Source organism: Silene latifolia, chromosome 3 (genome assembly GCF_048544455.1).
Source record: "Silene latifolia isolate original U9 population chromosome 3, ASM4854445v1, whole genome shotgun sequence".
NCBI classification, from domain to species: Eukaryota; Viridiplantae; Streptophyta; class Magnoliopsida; order Caryophyllales; family Caryophyllaceae; genus Silene; species Silene latifolia.
Genome location: NC_133528.1, coordinates 150160560 through 150184798, shown reverse-complemented (window position 1 = coordinate 150184798; position 24239 = coordinate 150160560). Strand labels below are relative to the sequence as shown.

The 24239-nt window shown below is 46.4% G+C and overlaps 1 protein-coding gene across 1 annotated transcript; it reads left to right on the top strand.

Moving 5' to 3' along the window:
* The first annotated feature begins 9220 nt into the window (after positions 1-9220).
* Positions 9221-14827, top strand: LOC141648469 (protein DETOXIFICATION 46, chloroplastic-like). The gene is made up of 14 exons (XM_074457152.1): positions 9221-9718; positions 10239-10333; positions 10442-10550; positions 11144-11199; positions 11449-11504; positions 11590-11728; positions 12116-12253; positions 12566-12634; positions 12721-12831; positions 12986-13114; positions 13493-13570; positions 14152-14223; positions 14363-14425; positions 14518-14827. Exons 1-14 carry the CDS (start codon positions 9319-9321, stop codon positions 14617-14619), a joined length of 1617 nt encoding a protein of 538 aa, XP_074313253.1. The 5' UTR covers positions 9221-9318; the 3' UTR covers positions 14620-14827.
* Positions 14828-24239: the final 9412 nt, after the last annotated feature.

Here is a 24239-nt window from a genome sequence, read left to right as displayed (position 1 = left end):
TTTTTCAATCGAGCAAATAGAACTCTATAAATGCAATATATTTAATTAGGGTTATAATCGTTATAATGTGATAAAGTTAAATCTTTTCAACTCCGTAATTAATATTCCAATTGAACGTATTTCATCTTCTCTGTTTGTGGGGAAATTGTAAAAGACACGGTTATTTTCAATGAGTAAAAAAAGAGAGAAAATTTGATAGTATAATAAAACTGAATAGAAAAGAAAATGTTATTTGAGGTAGTTTTAAAATAGGGAAGGAAATATTATTTAAGATTTGTTCCGGGTGTAGATTCCGGAGCAGTATAGTTTACCACGTAAGCTTGGTGAATGAATGTCCTTCCTTGCTTTGACTCTTCCTCTCGGTCTCTCCTGAAACGATGAACAAACTGAGGGCTCGGCTTTGCACCGAGCGTACTCACTCCGACGCTCAAGTCAGTAAACTTAAAGGGATTAAGTTGTGTGTTACTTGACAAAGTATATTGTAGAGAGATAAGAGAGTTTATACCAGATGAATAGTGAGTTTTAGGTTAGATTGTGGATCCCCTTCTCAATGAGAGAAGTGGAGTATTTATAGACTTTCACCTTTTGTCACGTAGTGGCCAAGTGGCCAAGTGGCTAGCAGGTGGAAAGACTGTTCTACCCTCGGCCGAGGGACCCATGGCAGCCGGTGACTCCATGCCGAGGGTCTTGGATATGAGTACGCGGATATGTCTCCCTATTTGGTGATTGCCCACCGAGACCCAGTGACCGCCGACAGTCGCGCTTGTTAGGCGGTCTAACATGTTGACTTACTGTCTCTTGATCCTTGACCTTGCTCAATATGTTGACTCGGTCAGGGGGTGAAGAATATGCCCCATCAATTTGCCCCCAGCGTAGTCTATGCCGTGGTATGGACCTTCGGTGAGTGTTGAGCGTATTCTGCGCAAGTTGAATTTTCTTCCCCGACTTCCTCTTCCTCGGCTTGCTTCTGTTCAGGCCGTACCATATCCCCCCTCCACATGGATGTGTAACGGACATCAAATGTGGATAAGAAGATGTCGCTGGCCGGCGGGTCCAAGGTTGAGAGTGTCGGATGCTTTGATTGCCCCCGGCCGGTGCTGCCAAGCTTGGTTGATCAGCTGGCCGTTTGGCAAGTAGATAAGGAGCGTGTTGAAGAAGATACGTCGATTGGCATTCCGCCAAGTAGCGTGTCAAAGAAGATTGGTAACTGTTGTGACGATTGACATTCCGTGGCTGCATCCTTGACACGTGTCTCGGTGTTGATTGGTTGACGCTTCATGGGCTTTGCCCTGATTGGTCGGATTGAGTGGGCTTTGCCCTATAAATAGGAGAGTTAGCCCCTGAATTTGGCCTTCCAAATTCATTTTCTCAAAAAATTTTCTTCTTCTCGCTTAGTTTTCTTTGACGAAACTTCTCTCTAGTCTTCGAAGCGCTACTCGGCGTAACACTCTTCCCAAGGTAAACAAACAAATTTTCCAATTTTTAATTGTTAAGTTTTTGTTGTGAACATGTCTTCTGCTGATGCCGGACCTAGTAATCCTGCGCCGGGGGGTTCCCCGTCGCGCCTTGATGAAGATGAGGCACTAGCCGCCGTCCCGATAAGGTCTGGGGGCCCTAGGTCTCCTTCTCCTGAGGTTGATGATCAGTATTTGGAGGATTTCTCGGATGATGGTGATGGTGATGATGACGGTGGTGATGAGGAAAAGACTCATTCCGATGAGGAGAGGCCGCAACTCCTGGACCACGGCGACGCCTGTAAGATCGGCCCTGATCGTGCTTGGACCAATAAGTTCGCCAGTTGTTCTGGTCCTGATTTTTTTGAACATCACTTCTCCTTCGGCAGGGAGTATAGGATTGTTATTCCTAAAGAGGGTCAGGTGTCTGTTGCCCTCCCCCGGGTTGTATCGGCGTATACATGAGACACCTGGAGTATGGGCTCCGGTTTCCTCTCAATGCATACGTTGCTGCTATAATTAAGGCAATGAACGTCGCTGTGGCACAGTTGCATCCGTTGGCCATTCGGACGATTGTTGGCTTTGTGTGGCTATGCCAGTTTAAGGGGGAGGCCCCAACGGTGAACCTATTCCACCGGCTTCATCATCTTCGACTGAATGTTCAAGGTGGCAGGGGGTGGTATAGCATACAGACCGAGCCAGGTTATATCACCGTCTCCAAGCTTACTTCCTGCAAGGACTAGAAAGCACGGTGGGTATATGTTGAGGTTCCAGGGGATTATCCACTGCCTCGGTCCTTCCAGCACCGCGTCAATTTGCGGTGCGAGAGCAAAGGGGAGCGTGAGAAATATGTCTCCCGGGGCAAGCTTAAGATGGACGCCTTGAAGGTCCCTCTTAATGCGGACGAACGGCAAGGCAATGAAGTCGCTTTGAGATCGAGAAGGATGGGTCGCCGAAGGGATGGATGCCCCCGACGCAGATCATTCTTCAAGATGAGCCGCTCACGCCGTCGGCCTCATACCGGCCCTAGCACAGGGTGAGTGGGGTCGGTGTGAGGCCCATCTCTGCTTTTAATGTTTCTGTTTTTGAACTTTGATTTATTTCTTTTATTTAACTCTTGCTTCGTTTCTTTTACAGACCGTTTTGGCCCGGATCTGTCTGAGGAAGTCCTCAAGAAGATGGGACTTGACAAAGACAAGAACGTTGTTGAGATGCATCCGAAGGCCGATACACGTGATCGCAGATCGGCGCCAAACGACCTTATGGACTAGCAGTTGAAGGTCCTAGATGTGACGGCGGCCCAGGCGAAGGTTGCCGGTAACATACCGCGCCGAAAGCGAAAAGCAATGTCTTCGGCGGCGACGGCGTCAACTTCAGTTCAACCTCCAATCCCTTCAGTCCAAAAGGAGACGGTGGTGATCGTCGATATTACCGGTGAGGAGGTCACCTTGGCGGAGGAATCTCCTCTCTTACGTAAGAAAAAGGAGACTGCTGCCGCCGTTGCTGCCGTTGCTGCTGCTGCTCTCATCGCTCCATCGCTACCGAGGCCGGAAAGAAATGGGTCCTCCGCCAAGAAGGCCAAGCCTGGTACGGATCTAACTTGTGGATCGACTTAGCTTGCTTCATTAGGCGTTCCGATGACAAAGCTCTCGGTATGTCCATGAATGTTGACATGGATGCTTTGATTGAATTTTTTGTAGATCAACCGCCGCCTCACCGGTCCCGCCGAACGACGATCGAGAAGCGACCTGCGCAGACGGGTGGTAAAGATGCCACCGCTCGTCTCCTCCTTCCTCGAAGCCTTCCCCCGCCCGCACAGGTCGGAGGGCATAAGTTTGTCCAGGATGCTTTGGCGAAGTGGGTTGATGTGGCTTGCTCATATTATGGAGCAAGAAAAGGTCATGGTGAAGTTGCCCCACACTTGAGCGGCTCAGCTTAAGCTCGCCGCTGCGAAGAAGGAAGCTGAGAGGGCCAAGGTCGAGGCTGAAAAGGCGGTCCTTGCTGAGCGAAAACTTAGGGAGGACGCTGAAAAGGCGGTCCTTGCTGAGAGAGCTAAGGTTGAGGCTGCGGGGGCTGAAGCTGCTAAGCTGCTGGAGGAGCGTGACAAGCTTCAGGCTGTCGTCAACTTCACTGCTGAGAAGAGGGACGAATGGAAGTCCATGTTTAAGGCCCAGGGGAAGGTGCTTCGGAATACGGAGGCTATCATCGCCCAGAGGGAGTTGGACATTGAGACGCTCCAAAGCGTCATTCTTCCTAACATGTGCGCCCAATACCGGGACCTGGCCGAAGAAGCCGCCAGGGAAGTGATCGGGGAGCTCTTTCCTGAAGGCTCCTTCCCGTGGCAGAGATTTGACGAGCTGCTTGATGACAAGCTTGATGCTAAGGCGAAGGCCGCGGAGGCGAAGGCCGCTGAGGAGGCAAAGGTGAAGAAGGAGGAGGAGGAGGTCAGGAGAGAAGGCGGACCGGGATGCCAAGGCGAAGGAGGCCAAAGAAGAGGGCGAGAGCGCAAGGGCACGCGAAGCCGCGGTCTCCTTCTCGGGTCGCCTATCAAAGATGATGTTGTTGCGGCCGCCCGGTGGTGAGCAAAGAACGAGGCATAGGAGACGGGCGGCCGTTACCGGACTCACCCGGCATCTCGGATAGCTTTAGTCGTTCGGGGCCAACTATTGAGCCTTTCCTCCCGCCATCTTTTGGCACTTCAAAGTTTTATGTCCCGTACCCTTTTGTTGTTCCTTCTTTTTTGTAAACTTTGGTAGGTAGTGTTTAGGCTATCCCTATGGGGACGGCCGTCGACTTCTTCCTTGTAACCTGTAAACATTTTTAATAAGAGTTTGTTTACTTTGCCTCTGGCTTGGCCGAGGTCTTTTTCTCATTTTTGTCTGAGTTGTCTTCTTACGTTATTAATTGAGCGCTTCTTTTTCGCTTCGCCTCGGCTCGGCCTAGCCGGCGGTTAGAATGCGTATCTCAACTGTACTTAACGTTTTTGAACATGTTGGCTTGTCGGTTGCTTCCTCCACCGCCCGAGGCGGTCGTTTTGCGTTCCCAACAGCCGCCGTGAACATGTTAGCGTATCGGTCGTTGTGTCCCACGCTTCCCGGCCTTGGCCGAGGGAATCGGGGTTCTGCAGCGACAGCGTCGTATCTATAGACGATTATTGATCGCGTCCTCGTCCACGCCCGGTCTTAATTTGCCGAGGTGTCAGATTTGCGTCTCAACGGTACTTATACGTTCTTAAGCTCGGTCTTAATTAGCCGAGGGCAAGTCGTGGTTCCCTCGTTTCTTCCCGGCTTTGGCCGGGGCAACTGAGTTAACGTTTTGACTACTGTTGTATATATGTTAGCATTTTGGCTCGTTCCCCCGTCACTCCCGGTTTTGGCCGAGGTGATCGAGGTTTTGGCGCTGTCTGCTGTGTACATATGTCTTCTTTTGTAGGACTATGGGAGGGACACTCCATTTTGATGGAAAACTTGGAACACTCTTCGTTAGAAATAATCATGTGTTGGGGTGCTATATGAAGTATTTTCTGAGGTTGTCTGTGTTCCAGTGGCTCATTAGAGGCACTCCCTCCATGTCGGTTAGCCGGTATGTACCCGGCCTCATTTCCTCAACCACTTTGTAAGGTCCTTCCCAGTTGGCCGTCATTTTGCCATGGATGTTTTCTTTGTTGGTGGCGGCCGACTTTCTTAGGACTAGATCTCCTACTTTTAAGTCCCTTTTGTGGACCCTTCGGTTGTATGCTCTTCTCATTCTGTTTTGGTAAACGGCCAAGTTGAGCCGTGCCGTATCTCGACTTTCTTCAACCAGTGTCTAGGAGGCTCTCGTGCCTTCCTCATTTTGGATTGGGTTAAAGGTTTGCGTTCGAATGCTCGCACGACCGTTGCTTCAATTGCGGACGGCCTCGGACTCATAGACAAGGTGGAATGGACTGCACCCGTTGCTTCTTTCTCCGTGGTTCGTAGTGACCATAAGACGCCGGGTAGTTCATCAGCCCATCTTCCCTTTAGATCTTCAACCTTCTTTTTCAATCCGTTCAAAATTGTCTTGTTAGCTGCCTCCGCGCCTGCCCGTTACTCTGAGGGTGGCAGACGGAGGAGTATGCGAACTTGATACCGAGCTCTTCTAGCCAATTCATCACCAAGTCACTCCAAAACTCTCGGCCGTGGTCAAATACCATGACTTGGGGTAACCCAAAACGAGTTATGATGTTCTCCCAGATTACCTTTCTTACGGCCGCCGTGGTCTTGGCATCTGCGACGGCTTTCGACCCATTTGGTGAAGTAGTCAACGGCGACAATTAGGTACTTTCTTCCTCCCGAGGCCGTCGGAAATGGCCCCAAGAAATCCATACCCCATTGTGCAAATGGTAACGATCGAGTCTTGTTGCGGTCTCGGGAGGGTGCATGTATCACCGGAGCATGCATCTGACAGTTCTTGCACTTTTTGGTCTTAGTTCTGGAATCTTCCAGCATGGTAGGCCAGAAGTAGCAGTATAGTTTACCACGTAAGCTTGGTGAATGAATGTCCTTCCTTGCTTTGACTCTTCCTCTCGGTCTCTCCTAAAACGATGAACAAACTGAGGGCTCGGCTTTGCACCGAGCGTACTCACTCCGACGCTCAAGTCAGTAAACTTAAAGGGATTAAGTTGTGTGTTACTTGACAAAGTATATTGTAGAGAGATAAGAGAGTTTATACCAGATGAATAGTGAGTTTTAGGTTAGATTGTGGATCCCCTTCTCAATGAGAGAAGTGGAGTATTTATAGACTTTCACCTTTTGTCACGTAGTGGCCAAGTGGCCAAGTGGCTAGCAGGTGGAAAGACTGTTCTACCCTCGGCCGAGGGACCCATGGCAGTCGGCCGACTCCATGCCGAGGGGTCTTGGATATGAGTACGCGGATATGTCTCCTACTGGCCGATTGCCCACCGAGACCCAATGACCTACCGACAGTCGTCTGCGTCGGGGCGGTCTAACATGTTGACTTACTGTCTCTTGATCCTTGACCTTGCTCAATATGTTGACTCGGTCAGGGGGTGCATAATATGCCCCATCAAGATTGTCAATTTATAGCCCATTTGTCAAGGTAATTAGAGTATCTAAAAAAGGCCCAATTAAGAGGATATTTTATTTAGGCGGGAAAACTAAGAAAAATTTTATTCTCTTAGTAGTAGGGGGGATTGTAACTTAGAAACATATTGCGGAACACAAATACTCTGCGGTTATTTGTTTACCTTTTCTATTTGAGGGTGACTCAGTCAATTGTATACATTTCTATTTTGAAAATGCTTTTGATAAACAATTTTATCCTCGACACTCAATTTAATCCAATTATTATCCAATAATTAACGTCTTCTTTTTCGTTGATCTTTATGTTAAACCAAAGATTTACAAATGATCGGACAGGGAATACTTAACAATGACACAAACTCAATTAAACACCTAGTTTAGCCATGGAAGCTCCATCACTATGAAGTACGAGTATATACATAAGGACTAGTCTACCTGTCAAAGAATACACTCAATGGCCCGTTAATCTGAATATAAGCCCAATTCAATTTCCTTAGTTAGATTGCCAAAGTGTATTAGCCCAAGATTATTTGTTTCTCCCCTTTGTGGAATAAACTTTTAAGTAGACCTGATAAACAGGTTAATTGAGTTGCATTTGGGTTGGATTAGTCTCAGATCGGGCATTTTCGGGTCAGTTATTATCAAGTTATTTGTGGATAATGATCAGTTTGCAACAATAAACATTCGGGTCGGGTCAATTCGGATTCGGGTCAAGTTCGGGTCTTGTATTCGGGTGTCAGGTCTGGTTATCCAGGCCGAGTTAATTTTGCCAAGTCTACTCTTAAGTAGCCGAATCGTCCGATAAGTATTCTAGGTCACGTTTTTCTTGGTTGAAAAGAGCTGAACTGAATTTAATAGAACTGAGCTGAAGTGAACTGAAGTACTTAAGAGTTAATTTGTGAATAGATAAACTAAACAGAACTTAACTGAAGTGTACTAAAAACCTGTATTTTCTTAATTCGTGAGCTTTTTTTTCCCTCGTCACATTAACAGGGTATCACAGTACTATTGTACTTTTTATTTGGTGTATAATGACTTGATGAGTAGCAACGACAAATATAATGCTGATGAATCTTGAACCCAGGCAATGAGTATCAATTCCCGTGCCTTTTTACGAACTAAATTACCTGACATTCATAGAGTATTATTACGCTACTCACTTAGTGACATAACTAAATTTCAAAATAAGGCCATATTGTTTTGAACTTAATTTCAACTCATTTCAATTTCATCCAGTTCAATTCAGCTCAGCTTATCAATCAAAATAAACTGGAGTATTACTTTAGTTTAGTTTCTTACTTCACTAGCACGATCATTTCCTTCCCTTTCCTTCACCTCTCCATCAATGAAAAATTGTTGGGAGGTAGTGAGCTACGTAAGCGACATACCAATATCCGTGTCTAACTCAACGACCCAAAATCGATGTCTACACGTCGCCTTCTTTTTCACATTTAAGTGAGGGAGTTTATGAATTGTTAGTACATCTTTAAATGTGAGGTAGGGTGAAAAGTGTCCCAATTTGTTGGAGATCGTAGGTTACATCAACGTGAGAGCAATAATATAACGGTGTCTTTGTCTGTTTACAGCTTAGACAATTCATGTGTCAAATTGGCAATGATTAATTGATATTTCATGGATTTTTTGTGCATGTATTTTGAATTACAAATTCTCATTTTTATCGGAAGTATCCGTTTTAAGCTTAAGACTAATCTCCTATTTACTAAATAAATAGGCGAAGCTCTTATTTTCCCCGCCTAAATAATATTTCCTAAAATAAAATGTAATATTTTTAGCATATATTACACAATCTTTTAATGGCATAATCTTTCAATAAATTTAATATTTAAAACATTTATATTATTTCACATTATACATAAATTTATCTCCATTATTATATGATAAAAAAAAACTGTATACTTTTTTTTAAATAATTGTACATAAAAATTCATTGACTTTTAATGATAAGAAGTTGCACAAAAAATGTTAATAGTAAAAATATTTTAAAAATAACATAATTAATTTCTCGGTAAAAATAAACTTTCATTAAGATATTCATTTCACGACTTTTTACAATTTTAATTTTTATTGCTCAAATTAAAATAAAGTGATGAGAAACATAAAAAAAAAAAAGTGAATTATCAATTTAAAATCCATAAATAATACGGAGTACACTAAAAAGTAAAATTTTATAAATACCGTGTATATATTGCACGAGATCTAAACTAGTTAAGTAATACCTCACTTGTATAGATAGACAAATATCTAGTTATTCGCTCGACATTTTACTTTTGTCTTATCCAACGTATTTAACCCCTTTTAACCTAAAATATCCATCTTAAAAGACTAGTTGATTTTGAATTGGGTTAATTAATACTATAAACTTTGATTTTTGTACATCTTAACAATAAAATGGGTCGAAAACTCGGCCAACCGACTCACATCATTATAGATTTACGAATAAGTCTTGCTTCAAACATGTCATTTTCGTTTGAAATAATAAGACGGAGTTTTGAGACCATTTTACAACTCAAATGTGACTACTTTTGGGGAAATAAGGCATCATAAACCGTACATTCGAAGCTAAAATTATTTCAAAACCCCGTCTTATTGAAAATAGTCCGTCTGAAACAAGAATTTGCGCAGCCCCAGTCCCACTCCCTGTACACTCACTAGTCACTACTATGACTCCTTCCCTTCACTGATACCATCTCAAGTCTTCATTACTGCTGTAAGTCAGTAACTACTGTAGTATTCATTCATTGCAGCTTTCTGCAGATTCTTCTCTAACAAAACAAACAACAATGCAACAACTCAAACCTCCAAATTCCCTTTTACCATTCCCTAAACTAATCCCCATTACCATAAAACAAACCTCTCACTTTTCCCCTTTAAGACGGCCTCACACTGTGAGACGGTGTAATACCGTTTTATTCTATAATTTGTGTAAAAATAAATCCTTTAAAACCCCTTTTAATCACCTCATTTCCCATAAACTTAATTGCAGTAATACCCAAGATCAAGAATTTGAAGTAATTAATAATAATGATAAATATGAGAATAAGAAGAGTATATGGGATCAAATGATTGAGATTATTAAGTTTTCTGGACCTGCTACTGGTCTTTGGATTTGTGGGCCTTTGATGAGTCTTATTGATACTGCTGTTATTGGTCAAGCTAGCTCCATTGAGCTTGCTGCTTTAGGTGAATTTCTCAATGTCTCCTTGGTTTTAGTACTTTACTATTTATTATTCTTATATGAGACGGTTTCACGATAAGCTAACCGGTTTGACGCCTCTTAACATTTTTGGTACTGTAATAGTTATTTATTTTAGCCTAGCTTATTGAGTGTATGTTATGTCTTGCATTATTCTAATGTGAGTGAGACGGTTTCTTAAGCGACTTACTCGGACTTTACTAATGTGTATGAGTGTGATACAGAACAACAATGTTAGTGATTGATATTGGTGTGATTTTTAGTCTTAGTGATTGAAATTCTCTTGTGAAGTACCAGTCTTTCGATGCAAATCTCGACACAATTTTGATCTTGGGTCATTTAGAAACCGTCTCTTTGTGCTCCTAACACAAGGGTAAGGCTGTGTACATCCAACCCCCTTACCCCGCAATTTGTGGGAGCCATTGAGGCACTGGGGTAATGTTGTTGCCTTTTTAGTGATTGAAATTAATGTGGGATTGATGTAATTTTCTGTGTGTTAATGGGCAGGTCCTGGAACTGTGTTATGTGATTATATGAGCTATATCTTTATGTTTCTTTCGATTGCGACTTCCAATATGGTTGCTACTTCACTGGCTAGACAGGTCAATTTTTGTCCATGTTGTATAATACTTTCCTATTTCATTATACTTTGATAGGCTGCTGCTGTCATTTTGTGAAGGTTTTGAATGTGTGTAATCCCTGTAATGCAGGATGAGAAACAAGTGCAGCACCAAATATCGATCTTGTTGTTTGTCGGTCTTTCATGTGGAGTGCTGATGCTTTTGTTTACAAAATTGTATGGAGCTTCTGCTTTAACTGGTACAAAAACTTCTGCTTTTACCATTTTGTTCAAAACTTCAAATGGTTGGTTTATTATGGCAAATTCTCATTTGTGACGGCGATATCCGTCACAAACTTGTGACGGATACCGTTTCCTCTCACAAAATTGTGACGGATACCGTTTCCTCTCACAAAATGCCCATGAGAGGTGAGTGGGAAGCACATGGGGTGCCCCACCTTGTCCCCTCTCCCTTTTTTGTGAGAGGTCACAAGCTTGTGACGGGATTATCCCGTCACAAGCAAGACTAGCTGGTTTATTATAGTTCAGCAACAGTGTCAGTAACATTACCCTAATGCCTCAAGCACTCCTGCAAACGGAGGGGTTAGGGGGATGAAATGTAAACAAAGAGGACCCATAATGAAGATTGCGTCACCAAGTACATCGAATGTACTACCTCACAAAAAAAAAGGGCAGCTAGTTGAGCATAATCGAGAGCCAAGGATAGCGAGTCCTTGGTGCCTTTGGAATCGGAAATATTAGTTCACCAAAGTCCCCTTTATAATTGTGCTCTTAATCTGTATTAAGTGTTTCTTCTGAATTGTGATTGCCCCTCCCCCTCTCTCTTTTGCAGCTTTTGCTGGAGCAAAGAATGTACATCTCGTTCCCGCAGGAGATACTTATGTTCAGGTGTCTACTTTTAATATTCCACATGTTCCGTTATTGGTATTGTAGATTCACGTTTGTTGAGATTGAAGCGAATGAGCATCTACTTGTAGAAAGGTTATTAGTTTGTCGTGTGTTACTGCAGTCATCTGCGCTCTTAGTTCCTTCACAAAATGAGCTTGTTTTTCTAATTTGACAGTTTGCTTTCATTTCTCCTAATGTCCAGCTATTTTTTTCCTCACTTTGGTTAGTTTTTTTTTTTTTTTTTACCAGATTCGCGCCTTAGCATGGCCTGCTATTCTAGTTGGATGGGTTGCTCAAAGTGCAAGGTAAATATATGTTGCATTCTATTTATGGTGGAAATAGGCTATGTATCACCTTCTTATCCGGTTATCTATCTCCGTCTTACTTCAGTTTGGGCATGAAGGATTCTATGGGACCTTTAAAGGCCTTGGTAGTTGCCAGTGTTGTGAATGGTATTGGTGATATAGTACTCTGTATGTTCCTAGGCTATGGCATAGCTGGCGCAGCATGGGCAACTGCGGCATCACAAGTGTGTACCACACTACTTGCTTGTTTTTTTTATCTCACTGTTTCTATTCTACTATAAGCTCCCTTGTATTGAGGGTATTGTTATGGGAATAATGAAGCTCATCATATAGAAACCGTGGTGGTGAAGGAAATATAACGGGGGGGGGGGGGGGGGTGGTGCCGAGGGATGAAGAAGCAGAAGGGAACTATTACTTCCTTTATGAGCCCTATAACAATTTATTTGCCTATCTTCATCTCCTTCCCCTATTGGCTACCGCTACTACCTCCTACTTTCCTTCGTTATGGTTCTTTCATTAGTTCGATAACAATTACCCTCAATCCAAGAACACCCAAAAGTATATATAATCATATGTATGTTTTTCTCAGCTGATAGAGTGTTCAATTTCAGATTGTCGCAGCTTATATAATGATTGATGCTTTGAATAAGAAGGGATACAATGGGTATTCTCTTTCAGTTCCAACGATCACTGAACTTCAAGAAATTTTTGCTATTGCTGGTCCAGTATTCGTAACTATCGTGTCAAAGGTCTGTCACTTCATCAAGCCACTCGAAGTTTGAGTTTTATCATGCTTAATTGCTTATAATTGCATGGTACAGGCTTCAGTTGGCCGTTCCTCAAACCACATTGTTCGTATTGAACCGAGTCTATCCACAAACTAGGTGGTTGGAGTTTTTTTTTCCTATATTTGAACACTATTCAGGGTATGTAGTTTCTACAAGCTCAAACATTGAGCCCTGAACTGAATCGAACACCTAACCATGTGTCCATGTAACAGTGAGTATGCAGCTCACACCCATTGGCATGCTCTAATGCAAGTTATGCGATTCTATTTCCAGGTGGCGTTCTTCTCTCTTCTTGTGTACTGTGCTACATCAATGGGTACACATACTATTGCCGCTCATCAGGTGAATGAAATTATCAACCATCTATCTTTAACACATTATTGAATCTAAAACGAGATGTGTTAACTGAATGTCTGAATGCCTATTAGGTTTTGAATCAAATATTCCACATTTGTGCGGTATGGGGTGAACCTCTTTCTCAGACTTCACAATCATTTATGCCGGAGCTTTTGTTTGGAGCAAACAGAAATTTAGCAAAGGTAATCAACCTGTTAATCCTGCTGGAGTTCCGAGTTCTGAATGATTTGTTTGCTTTGAGTAACCTTGAATGGAAATTGTGATTAACAAAGTCGAATTATTGTCTGTATCGTTTTCTTGTTTCGCTAATGCTTTGACAACTGATGCTGCAAACAGGCTCGAGATTTGTTGAAATCTCTATTAATAATAGGGGCTTCTGTGGGACTTTTTCTTGGCATTGTTGCAACATCCATTCCTTGGTTGGTTCCAAATGTTTTCACTCCTGATCTTGTAGTAATAGCAGAGGTTAGTATGTTTCTTGTCTACTACTCTGTAATCTGTTTCCATGCCACTGAGCTTATTAAGAAGTACAACTGTTAGGTCGAGTATGTGTCTCTATATTTAGTCGCCGAAACTTCTTGAATATCGGGATCTTCCACTCTTACGCGATAAAGTTTTCAGATTAGGCAGATTTAGCAATGTAAAGCACCGTCTTCTAAAAATCGGTGGGATTTCAACTCTCAAGATCCGTAGCCTAATAGGTGGCTACGCACATAAAAACCATACACGCTGTTTAACTTGAAACTTTATCTCGGTCTTAAATGTTAGTTGTCATCTGTTGGGTAGCAAATGTTGTATGTATTGGCGTATCTTTGTTATTATAACGGTTGTGTTTTTGTGCAGATGCATAAAGTTTGGATTCCATTCTTTCTGTCATTATGTATAACACCATGTATTCTCAGCTGTGAAGGGACATTGCTGGTACGAGCTGAAACTTCTATCCTGTACTCTTTTTTGCTGAAACATTTTTCTTGTAACATGCCTATAATTACTTCTTCCGAAGAAAACACTGCCTAATGCCCTAATACATACTCCCTCCGTCCCGGTCATTTGTTGTCCTATTCCATTTTGGGGTGTCTCAGTCAATTGTTGTCCTTTCTATTTTAGGAATGCATTTGATGAGCAATTTGATCATTCACACTCAATTTGGTCTACTTGTCATTTAATAATTGGCCCCTCCCCTTTCCTTGGTCTTTGTGCCAAAACCAAAGGACAACAATTGACCGGAACAGAGGGAGTACATTTTTAGCGTAAAATATGATGACAACAATGACGAACTTACCCTAATGCCTTCAAGACTCCCCTCTATTGCAGAGTAAGTGAGATGTACTGTGTCTTATCAATGTGTTGAAACACAGATACTCTTGTCATAAGTTATCAGCACCCTAAATCTAAACAGGCTCTGGACCGACATTGCTAAGACATGTTATCACGCATTTGTACTCGTGGCCTTCTCAGTTACCCGAATGCCTGCCAATTAAATGTACTGAATTGACATGCAGGCTGGAAGGGATCTGAAATTCATCAGCCTATCAATGAGCGGATGCTTTACTTTAGGTGCACTTGTATTGCTGGTACTTCCTCCTTTTTCAGGGTTATAATTTTTTTTATTCGATTTTACGAGCCTTTCTTGTTCAACCTTGGCGGTTTCTTGGCTAGCCGAGGGAACTTGATCCCTATCTCACCATCTCGTCTCGTCTGTTATGCTGACAGTTTGTGAAAAGTCAAGGAATGGGTTTGGTTGGCTGTTGGACCGCTCTAGTTGGGTTTCAATGGGTAACTATTAACTAACTACTCGAGTTTTCTGTTCTAGCATATTGATCATCCTCTACGCTTTATCTAACGACTGATCTGACATTCATTCCCAGGCACGGTTCTTTCTCTCCCTGAGACGCATTCTTTCTCCAGATGGCGTATTATTTTCAGAGGATCTCTCTCGGTTTAAGTTGGCCGAGGTTAAAGCAGCTTAGAACGTAGGACGAATATCATGCATTACACCACAAACATTTATACAAATTCTCATTTAAGATCGTTGTATTGGCTCAGTTGAGTAACCGATACACCTCTGTAAGGTAATTTAAATGATAATCTTATTTGTAAATGGAATGGTCCGAGTCCTTCAAATTTTAATGTAAATTGACGGGCCGGATTATTCGGGTCAGGTCAAGTACATAGAAAGAGACTGCATCTATCAAATGGGCCTTTATCCACAAACTAAGAGGTTTGGGCTTGGGCCATTAGTAGCCCAGTTCAAACTTGAACGACAGTTAGTTCGCTGTCCACGTGCCAATTGACTTGGCAACATTTGGACTTTTGGAGGACTTGCAAATGTGCAATAATCTGTTCAAAGCGTCTTGCTTGTGACGGTGACGGATAGTGACCCTCTCACAACATGTTAAAAGAAGAAAAATTAGCAAAACACGAATACTTATGTAAGACGGTTTTACTTTTTTTTATCGTAAAATGAGAATTTTTAGTATCCAGCTTTACCCACTAATATAATTGATGGGGCATATTCTGCACCCGCTGACCAAGTCAACATATTGAGTGGGGTCAAAGACATCCACAGCAAGCCAATGACTTAGACATCCCTACCGATGCGACCTTTTCGGCCGCCGCCCGGTCTCGGATGGCAACCTACTAAATGGGCACATACCCGCGCGTACTCATATCCAAGAACCCTCGGCATGGAGTCAACCAGGCTCGCCGGCCGCCATGGGTCCCTCGGCCGAGGGTAGATCGCCTTTCCACCGCTACGCCACTTGGCCCACTTGGCCACTACGTGACAAAAGGTGAAAGTCTATAAATACTCCTCAATCCTCATTGAGGAAGGGATCCAGAATCTAACCTAAGAACCACTTAAATTGGTATTATCTCTCTCATCTCTCTACAATACACGTCCGCGAGCTACATACTACTTAATCACAATAAGTTCACTGACTTGAGCGTCGGAGTGAGTACGCTTGGCACAAAGCCAAGCCCTCAGTTTGCTCATTGTTGCAGGAGAGGCCGAGGAGAGCGATCAAGGCTAGAAGAGGCATTATTCGACAAAGCTAGCGTGGTAAACAAACCCGCTTCGAATTCATACCCGAACAATTGGCGCCGTCTGTGGGAAAAAACAGATACTAGAAGCTAGTCATTCCCTATAAAAAAAAAAAAAAAAAAAAAAAAAAAACCCACCCAAAAAAGCTAAGAAGATGTCAAAAGAACAAGAGGTGTTCGAATCAAGAGCCCCTCCACCCAGGTGATACCGTCCACAATTGGAATTGTGCAACCCTCCACCAAAGGATAATTCAACCGGAGTTCGGGATGCCAATAATGCCGATACGCCACGCCGCCGCCGACCAGTCACCGTCATGGGACGTGTGGTTGATGCAAAGAAAGTCCGGCGCCTCCTGGACTGATTGTCGGTCTGCGCGGCTCACACTGTCACACCGATAAGAGCGGCGGGACCCGTCCGAGAAGCTAGGGCCCAAAAGGTGACTCCGAGAAACCTGAACGAAGCACTAAGAGAGGCCGAGCCTACCAAGACGCCGGGGAGCCCGTGTCGGTGGTAGAACTAAGCCCTTCCCGCACTCGCGGAGGGGACGATGTCGCCGCGACACCCACGAGGCATGCCCCGCACGAGCGAAAGGAGTTCGACTCACCAGAGTCGGAGAAGGAGTCCGACTCACCAGAGTCGAAGAAGGAGTCCGACTCACCAGGGTCGGAGAAGAAGCCCTTCCCGCCACGGGGAGAGGGGCCAGACTAGGGATGCGAGGAGCCGATCGCCGCGTGTCATTAGACACGTGGTCAGACAGCCCCTCAGTGCCTACGTCCTAGAGACCCCGGTGCCGCCAAAGCTAAAGCTACCGTCTATATCATACAAAGGAGAGGGCGACCCAACCGATCATGCCGAGGCTTTCGAGTCTCACATGTCGGTGTGGGAGCAACCTGACGAGGTCTGGTGCCGAGTTTTCCCAACGACCTTGGTTGGAATGGCGCAAAGTTGGTACAAGGGGCTACCCGATGGGTCGGTATACTCCTATTCCGACCTAAGAGACGCGTTTTTGGCCCAAGATCTTTCCACCAATAAAAGGAGAGCCGTTGAGACATCGGATCTCCTAACCATCAGCGAGGAGGGAGGCGAGTCACTCCGGCTATGTGAAGAGGTTCGACGCCGGGGTTCGGCAGATTAGGGAGCCGAACAAATGAACTAGCGGCCTTCGCACCGATGAAAGGCCTCCCCGCAGGGACTTGAAAACGAGCTCATCAAGTGCGGTGGCACGAGCCTTGAGTCCGCCAGGAAATTGGCCGACCAGGCCATTAAAGTCGAAGACTATCACAAAATATGGATAGGCCACGGCGAGGCCGGGCACTCAGAAAGAAAGAGCCACCGGGAGGAAAAGCCGGATGAAGGGCGTCGTGACAATAATAGGTCGCGGGCCGACAGGCCCGCCAGGAAGCAGAACCCAGCGGACGCCGGGGAGTTCGTGTCCATACTACCATAAGAAGTACAAAGATCACACCCCCCGGTCGTATCGGCCGCCGAGGTCTTCTCCTAAGCGAAACGAGGGGCGAGAAGTGGGAAAGGCCCCCAAACCTAGGGGGACGGTGACACGAGCCCGTCTTTGTGAGTACCACGGCCACACCGGTCACTTAACCAACGATCGCCGCATTTAAAGAATGCCATTGAAGAGCCGATCCGAAAAGGAGCCTCGGCAAATATGTTGCCGGAGGCCAAAAGACTAACACCGATGGCTCGGATAAAAATCCGTCTTTCAACGGATAGGAACGATTCATGTTGTCATCGGGGGAAACGAGAACGGCGGATCCGCTAACGGGCACAAGCGGCACTGAACGAATCAGATCGGGCCGTCAACTTCGTGCCCACTACAAATGGCCCCGCCCTTCCAACATCCCGAACATAACTATTGGGAAGAAGGACTACGAAGGAATCATCGCCCCGCATAGCGACCCACTCGTAGTCCACTTAGACATAGCCAACCACCTGGTCATGAGATGCCCGATTGACACGGGTGCTTACACGAACATCATGTTCGGGAGTGCTTTCGGGGCTCGGCCGAAAATTGCGGACCTTAACCCATGCACCAACCCATTGTACAAACTTCTCCGGCAGCGGGCTTGGTCCCCCTGGGGTCTATCAAGTTACCAGTGATGTTCGGCCAATCCGACGCGGCCAAGAATGTGATGTCCGAGTTCGTGGTCATCGACGGCTCATCCGCATACAACGTTCTCATCGGTCGTGTCACCCCGAGTGAGGTCGATCTTTGTAATGTCCATCCGGGCCCGACACCGATGTATATCTCGGACCGCGGGGAGGTTCATAAACTCGTCTCAAAGAACGAAAAGACGAGGTGGTCAACGTCCAAATATCGGCCGAGGAGGATGCAACATGCAATCCTTCAAAGTGGCAAAGAAAGAGGAAAAAGGGAAGAACCCATCCTTACGACGGAGGACGAACCGATGAGCACCAACCACGTCGCCATGGTCGAAGGGGCTGAGACCGAACAAATAGAGATTGATCCAGGACGCACCGTGATCGCGTCGGTGTCGGCCGGAACCAAAATTCAGGGCCGATCTCCTAGACCCGCCGAGAAGGAACAAAGATGTCTTTGCGTACTCGGCCACCGAGATGCCAGTGTGTAAGCCGAGAAGTCATCGTTCACAAGCTGAACGTACTCCCCAGCGCTCGCCCTGTGAAGCAGAGGGTGAGAAACTCCTCGGCCGAAAAGGAAGATGCCATCAAGGCCGAGGTTGATAAGTTGTTAGATGCAGGCTTTATCATCCCTTGTACGTACCCTGAATGGCTAGCTAATGTTGTAATGGTTAAAAAGTCATCAGGGGGGTGGAGGATGTGTGTTGATTTTACGCAACTTAATAAAGCGTGCCCGAAAGATTGCTACCCCTTGCCTCGGATAGATAGCCTAATAGACGCGACGGCAGCTACACATGCCGAGCCTCGCCGACGCCTTTTCGAGGATACCATCGGTATTCATGGCGAGAGGAAGACATGCCTAAATGCGCATTCATCACCATACACGGCACCTACATGTACAAAATGATGCCGTTTGGTTTGAAAAATGCCGGCGCGACTTACACAAGACTGGTGGACAAAATATTCCAAAATCAAAAAGGGCGAAACATTGAGGCCTACGTCGACGATGCTATTGTCAAGAGCAAGTCCGACGGCGAGCACCTAGCCGATTTACACGAGACATTTTGTTCACTAAGGAAATACAAGATGAAGCTTAACCCTACAAAGTGCAACTTCGGTGTCCGGGCCGGCAAATTCCTCGGCGTGCTTGTCAGCGCCAGGGGAATTGATGCCAATCCAGAGAAAGTGCGAGCAATTCTAGACCTGCCGGAGCCGAGGAATCGCAAAGAGGTCATGATACTGACCGGGAGGATGGCGGCCCTTGCCCGTTTTATCTCTCGGTCAGCCGACAAGAGCACCCCATTCTTCAAAGTGCTAAAGGGGAATAAGGACTTCTGCTGGGGGGAGGAACAGAGCACGGCTTTCAAACAACTGAAGGCCCATCTGCAAACTCTCCCGACCCTGTCCAGACCGACGCTGGGGGAAACACTATATCTATATCTAGCAGTAACCTCGGCCACGGTCAGTGCCGTAATCGTCAGAGAAGAAAACAAGCAGCAGCACCCAATCTACTTTATCAGCCATACACTGTTGTTGCGAGAGAAACTACCCGATTGAAAAAGCGCCTTTGCCGTGGTTGTTGCCGCAAGGAAGTTGAAACCCTACTTCGACGCACATCCCATGACGGTCTTAACCGACCACCGGAAAAAGCATTGGAAAAATTCGAACAATCGAGCGGACTTATCAAATGGGCAGTAGAGCTATCTGGCTTCGGCATTCAATACAAACCGAGGCCTTCGATAAAGGGGCAGGCGCTGGCAGACTTCTTGGCCGAATGCACGTATCAGGAAGAATCGTGTCCCGGCATGTGGGAGGTATATACCGATGGATCCTCCACAACGAACGGCTCGGGAGCCGGCATCCTTATCATCAGCCCAAACGGGGACGAGTTCGAGTACGCTTTGAAGTTTACCTTCTCGACCTCAAACAACGAATCCGAATATGAGGCGGTGATAACCGGAGTTGAGTTAGCCGAGCGCGGGGCGAACACACATCATTTTGAAAACGGACTCTCTCTTGGTGACTAACCAATACGAAGGAGAGTACGAAGCTCGGGACGATGGGATGGTAAGATACCTGGAAAAGGTAAAAGCGAGACCTCAAAATTGAAGTCATTCAAAATGCGACACATCCCTGTGTCCGAGAACAACCGGCCGACGCTCTCTCAAAGCCGGCGGTTCAACCATAAATAATATCAGCCGTACCGTGCTGGTGGACATCAGGAACGCTAAAAGCATTGACGAAACCATCGGCATGGTGTGCGACGTGGAAGCTGAGACGACATGGATGAGTCCGATAAAGAGGTTTAAACTGACAAATGAGTTACCGGAGGACCGCAATCTCTCACAAAAGATAAAGAGGATCGCAGCAAGGTACTTGGTATTTGAAGGAGAGTTATACAGGAGGTCCGTGACAAGGCCACTCTGAAGTGTGTCGGTCCGGCCGATGCGAGCTAATACTTGACGAAAATACACGAAGGCATCTGTGGACATCACATGGGGGCAAGAACACTAGCCCACAAAGCTCTCCGAGCCGGCTACTTCTGGCCCACCATGCTTGAAGATTCCAGAAACAAAACCAGGAAATGCAACAACTGTCAGATGCACGCTCCGGTGATACACGCACCTTCCCGAGACCTGCAACCAGTGCTTAATCCCCTTCCCTTTGCACAGTGGGGAATGGATCTACTAGGGCCATTTCCAACGGCATCCGGAGGAAGAAAGTTCCTAATCGTCGCCGTCGACTACTTCACCAAATGGGTTGAGGCCGTGGCAGTGCCTGCGAAAACTGCGGCGGCCGTAAGAAAGGTGATCTGGGAAAATGTCATAACTCGTTTTGGGTTACCCCAAGTCATGGTGTTCGACCATGGCCGAGAATTTTGGAGTGACACAATAATGAGCTGGTTGGAAGAACTCGGCATCAAATTTGCATACTCCTCCGTCTGCCACCCCCAGAGCAACGGACAAAGGAGGAGCGACCAATAAAACGATCCTCATCGGCTTGAAGAAGACAGTTGAAGACCTCAAGGGAAGATGGGCCGATGAGCTACCCGGCGTTCTATGGTCCCTCCGGACCACGGAGAAAGAAGCAACGGGTGCATCCTTTTCACCTAGTCTACGGGTCCGGCGATCCCGCCGATTGAAGCAACGGTGCCAACATTCAGAACGGCCACTTTTAACCCAGATGAAAACGAGGAAGGCCTAAGAACCTCCCTGGACCTGGTCGAAGAAAGCCGAGATACGGCACGCCTCAACTTAGCAGTATATCAGAGCCGAATGAAAAGGGCCTACAACCGAAGAGTCCACAAAAGGGACTTAAAAGTAGGAGATCTGGTCCTAAGGAAGTCAGCCGCCACCAACAAAGGAAACATCCATGGCAAGTTGACGGCCAATCGGGAGGGTCCCTACAAGGTAGTTGAAGAAATGAGGCCGGGTACATACCGGCTGACGGACATGGGAGATGTACCTTTGATGAGCCATTGGAACACCGACAATCTCGTAAAAATACTTTGTATAACAAATGAGTTGCCCAAAACAATTGTTGGCACCCCAATGCATATTCATATCTAATGAGGAGTCATCCAAGTTTTTCATCAAAGTGTTAATCCACCCCAATCGAAGGCGTACTAACATATGTACACAAAGAGACAGAGCCAAAACCTCGTCTCATCCCGGCCTTTAACGGGAGTGACGGGGGGACGAGCCGATATGCTAACATATGTTCAACGGCGGTCAAAGCGTAAACTCCGTTGCCCCGGTAACTGGCCGGGAAGAGACGAGTGAAACGCGACTGCCCTCGGCAAATTAAGACCGAGCTTAAAGACGTTAAACACCGTTGAGATACGCATTCTAACTGCCTCGGCCAAGCCGAAGGTAAAAACGAAAAAGCGCTCAATTAATTAACGAATCCTCGGCAAATTAAGACCGAGCTTAAAGACGTTAAACACACGGTTGAGATACGCATCCTAAAATCGCCTCGGCTAAAGCCGAAGGTAGAAACGAAAAAGCGCTCAATTAATTAACGCAAGAAGACAAGTGAAGGAATAAATCAAAGGCCTCGGCCAAGCCAGAGGCAAAACAAGCGAGTTCTCATTAAAGAAAAAGATAACAAAGTTACAAGAAGGAGAAATACAGACGACGGCCGTCCCCTTTGGGATAAGCCAAGACTCTACCTACCAAGGTTTTACAAAATACAAGGGAAAGTAAAGCAAAAGGTTACGGACTGGTTCTTTGAAGCGCCAAAAGGATGGCAGGGAGAAAAGGCTTAATAGTTGGCCCCCGAATAGCTGAAGCTATCCGAGACGCCGGTGAGCCTCGGTGACGACCGCCCGTCTCCCTATGCCATTCTTTGCGCTTGCCCTTACCGCCATCAGCGGCGTTACCCTCGGTGAGCGACTTAGATGCGCTGCTGGCGCCTTAGCATCCTCGGCTTTCTTAGCAGCCTTAGCATCCTCAGCTGCCTTCAGTCTAGCAGACTCCTCCTCGGCCGCCCTCGTCTTCTCTGCAAGGGCCGCCTTTGCAGCGGTCGCCTCCTCCTCCTTCTTGGCCCTCGCATCCTCGGCAGCCTTATCCGCCGCAGCCTTCTCTTTAGCCTCGAGCCTATCGTCGAACAGCTCGTCAAATTTTGTCCATAGAAAGGAGCCATCCGGATAGACCTCATCTATCACCTCTCTGAAAACTTCTTCGGTCAGGTCCCTATACTGAGCACACATGCGAGGGAGAATCGTGCTTTGAAGTGTCTCAATATCCTTCTCCCTTTGGGCAAGGATAGCACTAGTCTCCCTATGCGACTCGGCTTGAGCCGATACGCCCTTTTCGACTCCTCCTTTGGGCGACAACAACGTCGTAGCCGCCCTTGTACTGTCCCGTTCCTCCTTCAACTTGGCGGCGGCGGGAATCGGCCCTCTACCTTGGCCTTCTCGGCCGACAAAGAGCTTCTCAATTTCCTCGACCAAGCGCTTGTGCAGCAAGGAGGTCAAGTTTAGCCTTCCCGGCCACCCCCTTTGCGGCAACAACATCGAGCCTCAGCTGCTCTATCAACGGTCCCGTATCGGCCAAGGCCTTTTCTTGCTCCCTAATACGAGAGCCGACCAGATCGGACCAAATCCCAACCTTCTTGCTCGACTTTGTACCCTCCGCTATGAGCCGGTCGTTGGATATCGACGCGAGTACGGAGTCGGCATTTTTCCCGCCGTCCGCATAGGCCTCTTCTCCACTCGCCGCTCGCAATGGGACAGATCGCGCCGGTTGATCTACAAAAATTCAACCAAAGAGTCCACGTCAACGTTCATGGACATACCGAGAGCCGGTCATCGGTATATCTAATGAGCCAGCTAAATCGAGCCGCAAGTTAGACCTGTCTGGAGGGCTTGCTCTTCTTGGCCGCTTGATCCGTTTCCTCGGCGCATTAACATGAGCGACGGAAGCCGAAGCATCGGTGGCATGGGTAGATCTTTTCCTCTTACGCCTAAGCGGAGATCCTCAAATCGGAATCCTCTCCATCGACAATGTCAACGACCTCCACCTCTGGTGGAGGCGGAACAGAGGTTGACACCGTCGCCGCCGTAGACTTGGCTTTTCGGACCCGGCGAGGAATGGCAGCAGCTACCTTGGCCTGGGCCGCCGTATCGTCCAAGCCCTTCAGAGGTCGAGGCGACGGACGGCGGTCATGCACATCGACCTTCGGATTCTTCTCCTTAACGTTTCCGTCTTTGTCCAGCCCCATCTTCTCGAGGAGTTGCTCAGACAGTTCGGGACCAAAGTGCTCTGTAAAAGAAACAAAGCAAAACTTAGACAAAGGGACATGTCAAAAAAAAAAAAAAAAAAACAAACAACGAAAAACATTAAAGCAGAAATGGGCCTCACACCGACCCCACTCACCCTGTGCTAGGGCCGGTATGAGGCCGACGTGGCAAAGCGGCTCATCCATCTGGATGACTTGCGTCGGGGGCAACCAAACCTTCGGCGCCCCATCATCATCGACCTCGAAAAGCTTCAGTGCCTGCTTCTCGTCCTCATTAAGATAGACATTCCCGGCGTCCATCTTATTCTTGCCCTTGGGAATCATCTTCTCACGCTCCCCTTTGCTCTCGCACCGCAAGTTAACATGGTGCTCAAAAGACCGAGGCAACGGATAATCATCTGGGACCTCGACATACACCCACCGTTCCTTCCCGCCCTTGCAAGAGGTGAGCTTAGGCACGGTGAGATAGCCCGCTCGGTCTGACGCTATACCACCCCGGCCACCTTGAACATTCATTCAAAGAAAATGAATTCGGCGGAATAAGTTTACCGTTGGGATCACCCCCCTGCGACACAAACCACACGAAGCCGACTATAGTCCTAACGGCCAAAGGGTGAAGGCTGCGCCGCCGCAACGTTCATCGCCTGAATTATGGAAGAGACGTACATATTGAGAGGAAACCGGAGACCA